The sequence below is a fragment of the Manis javanica genome, chromosome 14 (assembly GCF_040802235.1).
Source record: "Manis javanica isolate MJ-LG chromosome 14, MJ_LKY, whole genome shotgun sequence".
NCBI classification, from domain to species: domain Eukaryota; kingdom Metazoa; phylum Chordata; class Mammalia; order Pholidota; family Manidae; genus Manis; species Manis javanica.
In genome coordinates, this window is record NC_133169.1 from 14339147 (window position 1) to 14352036 (window position 12890).

The window sequence follows — 12890 nt, forward strand, 5'->3', positions numbered from 1 at the left end:
AAACTTAAATATGTTCGTGTACAGTACTCATCAGTAAAACTACAGAAGCGTCCGACACTGCGTGTCGGGCGAGCGCTTCGACTCCCCCGCACAATCCCGTGCCGGGTCACCGCCTCGGGCTCCGGATGCCGACAGGTTGCTTGCCCAGAGGTGTCGCCGTCGCCATCGGCGGAGGCATACTGGTTTGAGGTCATCATATTCATCAGAAGGGATACTAGCAGAACCCATAACCTGTTGTATTTGCCAAAATTGAGGCTCTGAGATGCAAGCAACACAGCAAAATTAAATCATATGCAAATTAGGATTTGCTTTTGGCCAAGATTGAAAGTTGTAACCACATCAGGTAATTGTAAAAATGTATTATCTTGTAAAACTTACGTTTAAAAAAAGGGCAAAGATGCTAAAAATTTAAATCCAACTTTATTTTCCTACAAGTGTTTAGAAATGTGCTTCTGGGATATGGTAGTATTACCTGTTCTTGAGACTAATACAGGACGCGCTTAGTGATACTACAGCTTTAGCAAACCTACCTCACAGCTGGATTGAGAGGCTAAAATAAAACTAATTTTATACCCTCGAGTGCCTAGAGCAGTCCAAGTGCTGAATAATTATTTGATGATCAAAACCAAATTAACCAAAACTCTGTAAAAAGTGCTTTGAGCTCTACAAATACCAAGTATTTATTGTGGTCTATCTTTGGAATGTAGCCATACAGTGCAATTACTGATATCTGTCATGGGTCACAGCTGTTATTCATAGTAACTCATTGGGATAGAGAAGTTTGTTTCTTCACGTCCTTGTAAGAAGCCAACTCTAGCAATTGTAGAAAGCTGGGTTACATGTCCATCAGGGATATAAAGAAAAAAGTCTATTGTTTGAGGATACCCCAAAGTAAATTCTTTTAACTAAAAGATCACATCCAAGTAAGAACTTAACTGTCTAAAACTTAATAATTACTGTTTGATTTTAAAACTCAAAAGATAAAATTTTAAGATGTCTTGAGTATTTGGGGTGAGGGCCTGTGAGTCTGACTGAGGTGCACACCGTGTACAGTGGGAGCTTTGAAGAGCAGCTCGGATCACCACTGCACCATCCAGACACGTCGGTATGATTTCTGGTAAATGCAGCTAGCTTATATAGTCACTTGTTATATATATCTTAAAAGATTAGTTTTTCTATGATTTTTCTAAATACTCTGAAAGTAGTTATGAATTTTGGAGGCTGGTCTAAGAAACGTGGAATTATACATATTTTTAAAAATATTAAATCCTCATTTTGATTCCATTATCATTTTGGGGGTGGGGTACCTAATAAGCATTTTAGATGATAAACCGTTCAATTTACTGATAGAACATATCATCAAATTGGGATTGTTGAGAATAGTAAGATGAAATATGGTTCATAGAACCATAACAAATCAAGTCTGTAGTTAGATTTATAATCCTAAAAATTTACCACTCATAGAATTTTTAAATTGAATTCTGAGACATACAGTTAAGAAAAGCAGTTCAGTATTTTATGTTTCATCAAGGGCTTTTAAAATCTGACAAGAGAGAAAGGAAAGTCAATTCCTACATACGTGTGTGTGTGTGTGTGTGTGTGTGTGTGTGTGTGTGTGTGTGTGTATTCTGTAACAATGAAGAGCCACACAGGAATTAGCTTTTATGTAGGGGGTGGTTTCTGAAACACATGTAAGTTGCAGTTATTAATAGGAAGCCAAGAACCAGTAGTGTTTTCCTAGATAGACTCCATACCCTTTCTTGACATTAAATAAGCATTTTGTAAATTCCATTGTACAATGCTGAAGGACAAAAGTGTTCAAATAATTGTTACTTCTGCAGGTTGTGTTTTGGTAATAGAACTAGGAGAGCCAGGATAAATGTAGATGAAGAGGAATATAGCACCAAGCTTCTAAATGTTTCATAATTTTGCAAAAAAAGAAACAGAGAAGAGGATTTCACCTCTGTTACAAAACTTCATCTAAGGGTTAGAGTAAGTACTGTTATATTTAACTTGTTTTCTTAAAAAAAAAAATATGGTAATTGTAATCTAAAATGATAGAAAACCCAGATTTAATAATAGTAAGTCGACATGGAATTTGACATTCACTTAGAAGTTGCTGTTGTTCATTTCACTTTTAAGATATAAATATTTTAAAAATACTTGGTAGCAAGAGTGAAAGCCCTTTCTCACCCTGGTAGGAATGGATGTGTTGGGCTTCTAAAAGCTAGATTTCTGCTGAAGAGATCAGCCTTCCCTAGAAAGATTTTAATCCAATGCTGAATTGTTTATAAAATGCTCTATATATTATCTATTGTAATGTAAGTAGTGAAATTCTGTATATACTTACATTTTCTGTGTCTGTTCCTTGTTGTGAACTTATGTATATTAAAGAAATAAATTTTCAGCTTTCATGTTGTTTCAACATTCAAAAATGTATTAAGATATGTTTTCCTCTTGTATGAGAATAACAAAGTTAGTGATGTTTTTCTTTCTAATGCAACCCAAAGAACTAGTTGTTGTTCTGAAAACTGTTTGCTAGTAAAGCAAAATGAAGTTACTCCTTTCGGTACCTCTGCCATTCCCCTTGAAAACCACATTTTTTTTAACTTGATAGTCACAACTTACGTACCAACATCAGCTAGTAATTTTCCAGAGACCTTTATTTTTAGACATTATAGGACTTATATGAGTCAAAAAGATTTATAAAATATAAAACATTTTCTGCTCAGCCACATATCAAGGCAAGCATATGCACTAAGTTCAGAATAAGTCCATTATGGATATATCTATATCCACCTGCAAATACATTTTTTCCACATATATATATATACACACATTTTTTATCAATCTTAGTCAAAGAATTAATATTCTGACTTTGACCCTCACCTTCTACCATTTGCTGGCCCACTCATTCCCTAAACCTTGGATTTCTTTCCAGTGTTGTCAACAATCCATCTAAGCTCTTGGTTCGGGGAGTGAGTTAGTGAGTGAGTGTGAGTGTGTGTGTGTGTGTAAGGGCTGTTCTTACTCAGAGAATGGTCACCACCACAGTGACTACTTCCTACTAACAACTTCCATGCACCGGGGACAGAGTGTCTCTGAAGCCTCAGCTGTATGCTTCCAACAACGAGGGCATTTTTCTTTTGTAGTTGGCATGACAATAACTTTATATGAAGACTCTTCACGAATATCACCACCTGTGAAAGAAAAGTACATGAAGAGTATTTCTGACAGGCCATTCAACTTGCATCCTTCTTGATTTCTTCCTTGGTTTTACAGATTCTCCTTTTTCAAAGCTTTCTGCTTCCTGCCTTGATAAAGCTTATCAGATACACTGCTCCCTATGTCACATGACATAGTCAAATACAATGGAATCACACGATGTGACGGCTGAGGAGAGCTGAGGATATGTTTCCCCAAGTCACTGAGTTCTGTATCTACTCAAGCAGAGCGGGCCTTCTCGCTCTTAATCTAGGCAGAGTTCTGATAAACTGCACTGCTTCTCCAGCTACATATTTAATAAGAGCTTTAAAAAGAGTCAACGTGAAACTGCAGTATCCCCACTGAAAAGTTCTTGGACAAAAGGAAACAAAAACATCTCCAATATTAATGCTCTTAGTATTGACTCCACAAAGAACGCACCTTAACATTCTGAAAAGCAAATTAAGCCAGAATCTTTACTACATGGTCAGTGCTGCCAGGCCTTAAAACATAATGTCTATAAATTGGCCTCCCACCTCCTACTAGAACCTAAAAGCTATTAGGAAAAACAAAGGCAGCATCACTTTTTCCAAAATACCTCATTATTCTCTGTTAACATTATCCTGCCTCCATTTCCATCAGTAAGAATGAATTAGATTGACAAAAATCCTTGCAGTTACCTACAAAACTCTTGCTTATGAGATACCCATGTTGTAGTGAGTTCAGTAAAACTTTTTCCTAACCCCTTATTAAGAATGGCTAAATTACATTGTAACTTGGGTGTGCATAATAAATTTTAGTCAACACTAGGCAAGGGCGGGCAGGGCTGGGCAGTGCTAGGGTGCTGAGTGTCAAAAGAGGGACACAGAAGCCAGGAATGAGGCCGACCAGTTTCACATATAGTGACATTTACAGGACAGGAAGGAAAATTCCTCCTCTCCCTAGCCCTGTCTTCCCAAGTCAGACACTTTTGAGAGTTGGTTTAGGAACTTATGTGTTTCCATAGAAAGATGTATGTGCTTGTAGAATTTGTGCAGTCCCCTGGAAAGCTGGAAATGACCTATAATTACTCAGTTCACCCAATACCACTTGCTTCTCTCACCTCCTCCTTACCTTCTAAGTTGATTAGGAATGTCCCTTTACGTTCAATTACATCTGCAGTTAATGCCTTTGGTTCCTGAGGCAGCAGAGTCGTCTGGGAAGCCATCATTAACTCATTCAGCTGAGAGGTGCTGGAAGTCTCCTCAGCTTGCAGCATCTGAATAAGCATGGAGAAGTTAGTGTCTAAATTTTTACCATAAACTGAGGCTATAAATATAGACACAGCAAATTCTTGTTTAGTGAGGAACCTTTTAGTACCATTACCTCCTGAGGTAATACTATTAAGTACATCAATTCTTACTAATATGAAAGGTTTTAACAACTTCCCATCAATTGTATTTATTGAGAATATTATACGCTATGCCAGACACTTCACTTTGCTAGATGCTAAATGTCCATTCTTTCTTTCATTTTTTTTGAGACCAAGTGAGAGGCTTTTATTTAGAGATAAAGGGAGAGGACAGAGCCCTGGGGGTGGTGGGTTGTCTAGGAGTTTTATAGGAGGTTGAGAGACAAAGGGCTAGGGATGTATACCTAAGTGGTCCCAAAATGTTCATCTTTGAAGAGACATTAAGTTTTTTTATTAGTCTTCCTGGTTATTTACAAGAAACTTACTGCTCTGATTCCTCCCAGGATAGCAGCTTCCTGGTCTGGGAGCATATCACTCAAGACTGCCTGCTTTGCTCCCAAGGTGGGCTGAGTTATTGTCTGTCTGTTAAAGGTATGTTAAGAAAGTTACTTTTTAACAAATTGGGTTTTAAAATACAATATTTTTAAGACAGAATCTTTCCTGTTTGTTTTGGGCTTGCTTGTTAAATTGCCCAGGTAGCAAATCACTTGACTAGGGCTGGAGACACATGACTAGGGCTGAAGAAAGAAAAGCAGCCACCTGTAAAGTCAGAAAAACAAGCTGGGCCCCCCAGCAGGCCAGAGCAAATCCCACAATGGATTATCTTGCTTTGTATTTTTTCCAGAGGCCCTCACCCTACTCTAAGCCCACAGTCCCTGTCTTACTACCACCGCTACAGATGGAGCGCCCAGCTACTGCCAGGGAAAGGAGTGAGGACCACTCTGGCTGCTTCTTGCTGAGAGGGGGTGCAGTAAAGGGTGCAGTAGGTCTCCATCACTAGTCAGTTGAGAGGGCCTTGGAAGATGGGCACTTCTATTTTGGGTTCCATTTCTATCACCATTTGCAGTTTTATGGCTTCAAAAGGAGTTAGAAAACCAGCTCCATGTCGTAGTAGTCCATGGGACTTGTGGGCCTGACATAGCTTGGACCAGCTTTTGGAGGTCCTGTAGTGAATCACAGACATTTTGTGAATAATCTGGAATGTACACACAATACTCAACTTTAATTATAGCACAGGTCCCACCCTGTGCTGATAAGATGTCTAGCGCCATTCTATTTTGTATAACTGCTTGGCACATTAGTTTAACTTTAGTATTAAGGCCTTTTGAATAAAATTGGTTAAGGATTTGATATGCCAAATTACATCTTCTAAACCAAGAGATGGTATAAAAATGGAGGCTAGGTGATCATACCAATGAAAAACACTTCTAGTCCATCGATGTTGGAGGCTTGGGAAGTTTGCAGGGTGTGGGATGTTCTTAACCCAACGTTCGTGCAACAAAGAAGTTCAGTTACTACACGTATTTAGTTCACTCGTTTTTAACAACCATGCTAGATTACTTAGAAAACCTTCACTAAACATGATAAAGCCAAGCCTCTCTTTAAGCATTTTTTCTTTTGAAAGATTTAAGCCAGGGTGTATTGCAGAAGATAAATTTCTGTTTTAGGGAGTCTAGTTCAAAAACCTCCCAATTTTTGAGGATAATGATGAACCCGGTAAGTAGAACAGATTTTCAATAAAAGAATTTAGAAAAACAGTTTTATATTGTAGTAGATCATGGGACTTTTGACCATTTTCCTTCCTGTGGCAAAATAAATTTAGCTGCATAACCTTATTATATTGTGTACTTCTCTCAGGGGCCAAGGCTCCCCAATCAGAGTTTGTATTGAGGCCAGGCTTGTGTACAGAAGATTAAGATACTTAGTTTTCAGGGTTTGGGGATCAAACTGCTCCCAATTCTTCAGAATGCATGCAAGAGGCATTTCTGGCTTTAAACTTGAAGAGGATGCTCCCATCTCTGAAGTTATTCTGGAAGAGCCCCCAAAAATGATCCTGGGGTTCTTGTTCACGGAGTTGAAGAATGAACTTTGCAAACACTCAAGATAGGGCAAGTGAGAGGCTTTTATTTAGAGATAAACCGAGAGGACAGAGCTCTTAGCTCACGCCAGGTGGGGACAAGAGAATTCCTAAATGTCCATTATTTCTAATCATTACAAGACACCTACATGGCGTTTGTTCATTATGCCCATTTCACAAATGAAGCATGCTTAGAGAAGTTAACTTGCCCAACACTCTCGGTGGAACAATTCCAGCCCATGTCTGTCAGCCCCAAAGCCCAGACGTTTTTTTTCCTATGTCATCTTTCCTACATTAGGAAAGGGATTAAGATACATCTAAACAAGGACCTGCTTTATGCAATGTAGACCAGTGGTGGCAATGAATAATCATAGTACACTAGATGTCTGAGAAGCACTTTTTACATTTTTTATTGTAAAATGAGCTTGTGAGCTAAGTAATACATTCCTTTAGGGGGAAAAAAAAGTTCATGAGAAAACAGGAGATGCAAAGAGAGTAATTTGGTATCAAAAAATTCATGTAATTAGTAATTGGTGCAAGATTCCATGTAACAGCTACTTAGTGTAATTCCTAAGGCAAATACAAGCACATTTTTGAAAATCCTGAAGTATTTTCTCTGATACAAATGATCAAACAAGCTGTATTTTTTTCAGCTGATTTCTCAGAACTAATGAAGTCAAAGGGGAATAGCCCAGTACTGGGCAGTACAGCCTGAGCTGGGTCACAGCTTCAGTTGCCCCCCATTTCCTTACTCATGCCTTTACTCCATAAAACGCAGGAGTCAGAGCTTCCCAACTTGTAAATTTTAAAAGGTGAATGAGTATCTTATTGAAGTTCTGTTACTTGATCAACAATCTCATACCTACCAGTTATTTCAAGCCTATAATCTTAATTAAATTGAGCTTACCAACCAAATGAGACGGTCATTTCTTAGAAACCTATACTACTGGTAAAGCTTTTAAAAAATACATTCATTGCCAGTTCTCTTCTCAAGCACTAAAGCTAGAGAAAAACTGTGAATCAATGTTAAGCTATAAGCCAATCTGGCCAATCAGTGCCTAAGAATTCCATGAAGAAAACTGTGATGGTCCTTTTAGAAATACAAATTGGATGAGTGCTTTGAGATCACATGATAATTTGCTAAAGCAAATGAATTTTCTTCAGATCTCCGGAGAAAAAGATGGAAATCTTTTCTGTATCTGTTCTTAACCTGAACCAGATGGACAAATTATCAGAAAACCAGACCCTTAATACGAAACTCCCAATCTTTGTGTATTCTAATACTACTGCCATAGGTTTGTATGTGACCGGCTATTTACATAACCCTGAGGTTTGCCTTTCAAATAGGACTTTATCATACCTTCCCTGTCCCAACTTACACGGCAAGTGCCAACAGAATACACGTTCCAAGAGAATGGAAAGCAAGCTGGGAGAAACGCAGAACAAAAGATCCGTGACAATTAGGATAAGAAGACAGAAATCCCACTTCTAAACTAAAAAAATCTTATTCATAGAGATTAAAAAAACTACACAGATTTCAAGTGTAAGTGAATAATACTAACACCATTTCAAAAGGGAAAAGTTGCTGCTTACCTCTATTATCTCAAAAAGGAGCCCAGGCTCTATCACAATGACGACCTCGTACTCCGCGGCGTTTCTGCCGGGGATGCTGCCGAGAAACGAATCCCTCATGGCGCACGCGCTCTCCACCGCTTCCTCCAACCCGGGCTTCTTCCAGATAGAACTGGTTTTAATCCAGCCAGTACGAAACACACTCTTGGGTTCTTAAAATATAAAAAAAGAAAAAGTAAACTAATTTACATATATTCTTAACTGTAATATGAAGCTCTAACCATTAAGTATTTACTATTCAAGGGAAATAAGAATTGTCATTTATAGAAAACACTATGGTGCCATCCTACATGCTTATCAAACTTACATCAACATTTGGAAGGATAAAATTATAGTGAGGCCTCAAAGGAAAAAAACATGCCTAGAAGAAAATAAAACAAAAAAATACCCCAGTGTGAACAGTGGTTGTCTTTGGAATAGTAATGTGGCAAGTGACGTATCCTCCTCTTTGTAAACTTCCATAGTTTCTAGTTTTCTTAATACAGTATAGGGAGGAAAATGCAATTATAACACAATCAGAGGGAAAAAACTAATTTAAAAGTATTCATTAAAAGGCACTACACTGTTTTAATAAAACTTAAAATATATTTCTGACATTTAAGGTATTTTTGAAAAAGTGATTTTGCAACACAGGCTGCTAATACATTTCAGAAAGCACTTCAAGGCGGTGTGAAGGCCACTGTGAATTCATCCGACTCCTCTACAAACAGGGGCAGGAAATACTAAATGACTAGGACACATCCTACTGCTAAGCACCCATTGTAGGAGAGTGAGTGGCCCTGACATGACGTAGGTAGACTTAGGAGCCGCACCCTCATCAGAATCCTTCTCATTTAGAGAAATAAGTGGTCCTTACCTTTAATATACGGTATGTGCTGGAACACCTCTTCGGCCAAGTGAGGAAGGATGGGGGCCAGAGAACGCACTATCACATCCAGAACTTCAGCTAACGCCGTCTGGCACGAGCGCCGTTTGGGACCGTCTGCGTCTTCACAGTAAAGCCTGGACAAGAACGACTTACTGAGCAGCTGACACCCTTACACCTAATCACTGCCAAGGCAGGCTCTACCTCAGGGTGAGTTTATTCTTACAGTGCTCTGACAATCTTCCAATTAAAAAATAAGGTATTCTATCATACATTTTGTAATGATATCCTCTACTCCACTTTATTCCTGTGCCCGCCTCTTCACACAACTCTCAGCAGCTACACTATGCCCACTTGTTTTCCAAATAGCTTAGAGTCTACCGTGCAAAAGGTGAGGGGTAAGTTAGCGGGCGGTATTTAAAATGTGAGTCCCCACCAACATAATCCTATCAGTGTGTGAAGGGAAGGATGGGAAGTTAAATCCCTACATGGAAGGTCCTAGAGGAGATGACCGGTTGGGGCTGACGTCACACTGGCCAAGTAACTATGAAAGTAACACTGTCACCCGCACACTGGGGCAGCAAGTGAAGACTTAGTGCTCAGCCTTCCCCTGAAAGGACGTTACTGTATCATACAGTGTCACTACGAATTGCCTCAATTGTTCTCTCCACCCCCATCAAGCTGTGCAAACTCCTGAGAACAAGTTCTATATTCATTACCTCATGTTGGCAGCTAATACTTATTGAGCACTTACTGTATCAAACAACACTAAGAACATATATTATCTCTTTTTCATACCACATTATGAGCTAGGTAAAATCACCATTTTACAGATAAAAAAACTGAGATTACAGGATAGATTAATTGCCCTGAATCGTCAAGCTCATAAGCGACAGGCCAAAAATCCATAACCAACGACTCCAGAACCCAACTTCTCAACCTGGCGATTCTACCCATCACACTCACCACTGTGTGCCCGACCCTTGGCCCAGCACGGCAGACACACAGAAATATTTCTATTTTAACATTCAGTCATACATACCTATCTTTGATTATGCTGAAATAAAAGTTAGAGAGTTCTCTGGTATAAAATGCTCGTAACAGCCGAACAACTTTTCCAAAATCGTATTGTTTATATGAACTGGTAATCTGGGGAACAAAGCCAAAATAAGTTTGGAAGCTGGAATAAGCAAATGAAAATGCAAGTTGTCATCAGCAAAATATAAAATGTGTTCCTTTTCAAAATATGATTGAAAGACAGATAAATACAAAACAGACAATATTGCAAGAGCACTTGAGGAGCTTCCAAATGTCACTTCTTGTGTCAAATTTGTCCTCAGAAAATACTGACTCATCTACTCTAGAAACTACAAAAGAACGCTCATCAAAGGAAAAGATTGAGAACCAGAGCATTTTTAAAAAGCAGAAAGTGTACATTACCCATGTTCCCTTGTTTATGCCTAAAAAGTTAAAACTGGGGAAAAACCTGCATATACGCCTTTGACTTAAGGTTACATGGGATCAACCACATTTCCAATTTTTGAGAAAGCACAAATTATTTTATTTATATATAACTGAGGACACACACATATTATATATAAGATACACAGGAATAGTCATTTATTTCTATGCTGTGAGGAGTACATCTGTAGACAAAAAAAGTACAACTCTATTCTTTCCTGCCAGAGAAATATAAAGAGCTGATCTTGAGAGAACAATATGGTCTGAGGGGAAGCCTGGGCCTATCAATTCCACTAGGCACTTCTCTATCTAATCTTTTGAGAAACTAGGAGAGAAATCGTACCAAAGACTTCATACCTAAGGTCAACCTAGGAAGGTGTGGAATTTATCGAGTATAACTTCTCTCAGTGTTACAGTTATTATTTCTAGCAACATGTGTTCTACTCAAATGCAACTCCTCAATCTGAACTCAAATTTCAACACACAACAGTGCTGATATTTCTATTTCCCAAAAGCTTATCAGTTCACACTTACCTTGCTTGCTAAATCCTGCAGTAAGTGTAGCATATATTGGTCTATGACATACATATTGTTAACAGGAATGGAATCCGTTTCTGGGTTGAAGCCAGCCACATTTCCCAAAAGAAAGCGGAGTGTATTCCTAAGCTATTAATAGTGAGAAAAAATATACAGTAAAAAAATACTTATGAGGCTTCTTAAGTTATTTTTCTGTAATTTTTATCCAACTCGTGATACTTTCTTAATGGGATACTTTTTAATTATCCTTAGTAAGACTGTGTAAGAAACAAACTCTCATTTTCATAACCCAGTTATAGGAACTGCCACTGGACTTTACACATAAAGAGTGAATTTTTATTATATTTCTTTATAACAAAGACAAATCACTTTTCACTGGCCCAGTCTGTTCATCTGCATTGGTAAAAATAACTGGAATAAATATGAATAGTCACTGAGCACATAAAAATGTTAAAATTCCTATAATTTCATATATTACCCTATATTATAATAAAATATAAAAAATATGTAAAATTACTAGTATTATACTATTTTTAAACAAATTAACAGGATATTATTAAATGCTCACATGTGGAGAATTCATTTTCATTCAGTTTTGTAATACCAAACAAAATGTCCTTCATTCTTTAAACAGTGATTTAGTAAACGTTTCATTCAGAAATAGGAAAAATAATGACTCTGACCTTGCTAATATCATCTCTGGCAGCGTTAAGTACAGATGGACTAATTGTCACTTCAGTGAAGACATTGGACTCAGCTACCCACCAGCGAAGGACATCTGCACCATAGGGGGGCTCTTTGCTTTGATCCTTTTCATTTGGGGGAAAGAAACATAAACATTTAAGTGGCTTTCAATTCTAACGAGGTGAACTCACGTTTTAGATATTCCTACTCAGAAATGTTTGAGCACAATGTGAGCATAAAATATACTTGCATTGTAATGAAATAAGGCTAACAATCTCAGGAATCAGGCTGCATCTAACAAACAATGGTGGCAAAAAGAGGAGCTTGCTCTGAGATCTCCATTCGTGTGCAGGGGCCGACAACTAACGTCCTCCCTGGTCGTGTCTGCACACCTCTATCCATCAGAGCCGGTGCCAGACACAGAGCAGCGCCCTGTTGTCTCTGTGACAGGGAGGGGAAGGAAAGGGCTGCTGCTCCATTTCAATATTCTGAAGCAGCTCTGTGCACAGGGCAAAGATTACAGGACTCTGGGAGGGCACTAAGCCAAAGCAGTAAAATAACAGACAAGTGATTTCTTCTCTGAAAGCAACTCTGAGATAAACCAAATTATCAGCAACCTCAGATTTGATGCTCAGTAATGACTTGTTTTAAAGGGTATCATTTCCAAGAAAACTGAAATGTGCATTCAGAAGTTGCAATCTCATTTTTTTCTTCTACTGTTGCCATTTAACTGTAGAATTAGGGTTTACGAATTTTTAAAGGTCAGGCCATAAAAGAATGGATAGCATGTTTCAAGACCTAACTGGAGATTCAGACCAGGTATGAGTCAAAAGGGTCACAATCCCAACCCTACATTTTTTCATTAAAATCATGTATTATTTAAGAGCCTAGAAGTAAAACATGATAAGGTGTGCACTATTACTATATATATACATTTTTTATATTGAAGTAAGTAGATTGATGGTTTTGGCTGCCAAATTAAGAGATTTAAAGCAAAAATAAAAAGAATTTTTAGAGAACCACCTACTTGTCCTCCATTAATGACAACATCAGGGTCAATGACATTGCCAAGAGACTTGGACATCTTCTCTCCCTTTTCTCCGAGAGTAAATCCATGAACCACCACTGTCCTAAGAAAACAAACAAACAAACAAGAAAACGAATCAGTTATAACAAAACATAATGATCTTTTTGAAGAT

At 38.1% G+C, this 12890-nt stretch overlaps 2 protein-coding genes across 4 annotated transcripts in view; one reads left to right on the forward strand and one right to left on the reverse strand.

The window, feature by feature from the left end:
* RAB3GAP2 (RAB3 GTPase activating non-catalytic protein subunit 2) overlaps positions 1 to 2414 on the forward strand; it is a 99165-nt gene extending 96751 nt beyond the window's left edge. For all 3 annotated transcript variants that reach the window (XM_037014471.2, XM_037014473.2, XM_073221289.1), the window contains one exon: positions 25 to 2414. In XM_037014471.2, the coding sequence (XP_036870366.2) occupies positions 25 to 261 (237 nt within the window). In that variant the 3' untranslated portion in view covers positions 262 to 2414. The remainder of the gene's footprint in view (positions 1 to 24) is intronic.
* Positions 2415 to 2645: 231 nt separating this feature from the next.
* The window catches only part of IARS2 (isoleucyl-tRNA synthetase 2, mitochondrial), a 50522-nt gene continuing 40277 nt past the window's right edge, over positions 2646 to 12890 (reverse strand). Inside the window, exons 16-23 of the mRNA XM_017640599.3 lie at positions 12719 to 12821; positions 11691 to 11816; positions 11005 to 11136; positions 10052 to 10158; positions 9001 to 9146; positions 8106 to 8296; positions 4318 to 4462; positions 2646 to 3200 (exon numbers count right to left, since the gene is read on the reverse strand). Of these exons, the coding sequence (XP_017496088.3) occupies positions 3058 to 3200; positions 4318 to 4462; positions 8106 to 8296; positions 9001 to 9146; positions 10052 to 10158; positions 11005 to 11136; positions 11691 to 11816; positions 12719 to 12821 (1093 nt within the window). The 3' untranslated portion in view covers positions 2646 to 3057. The remainder of the gene's footprint in view (positions 3201 to 4317; positions 4463 to 8105; positions 8297 to 9000; positions 9147 to 10051; positions 10159 to 11004; positions 11137 to 11690; positions 11817 to 12718; positions 12822 to 12890) is intronic.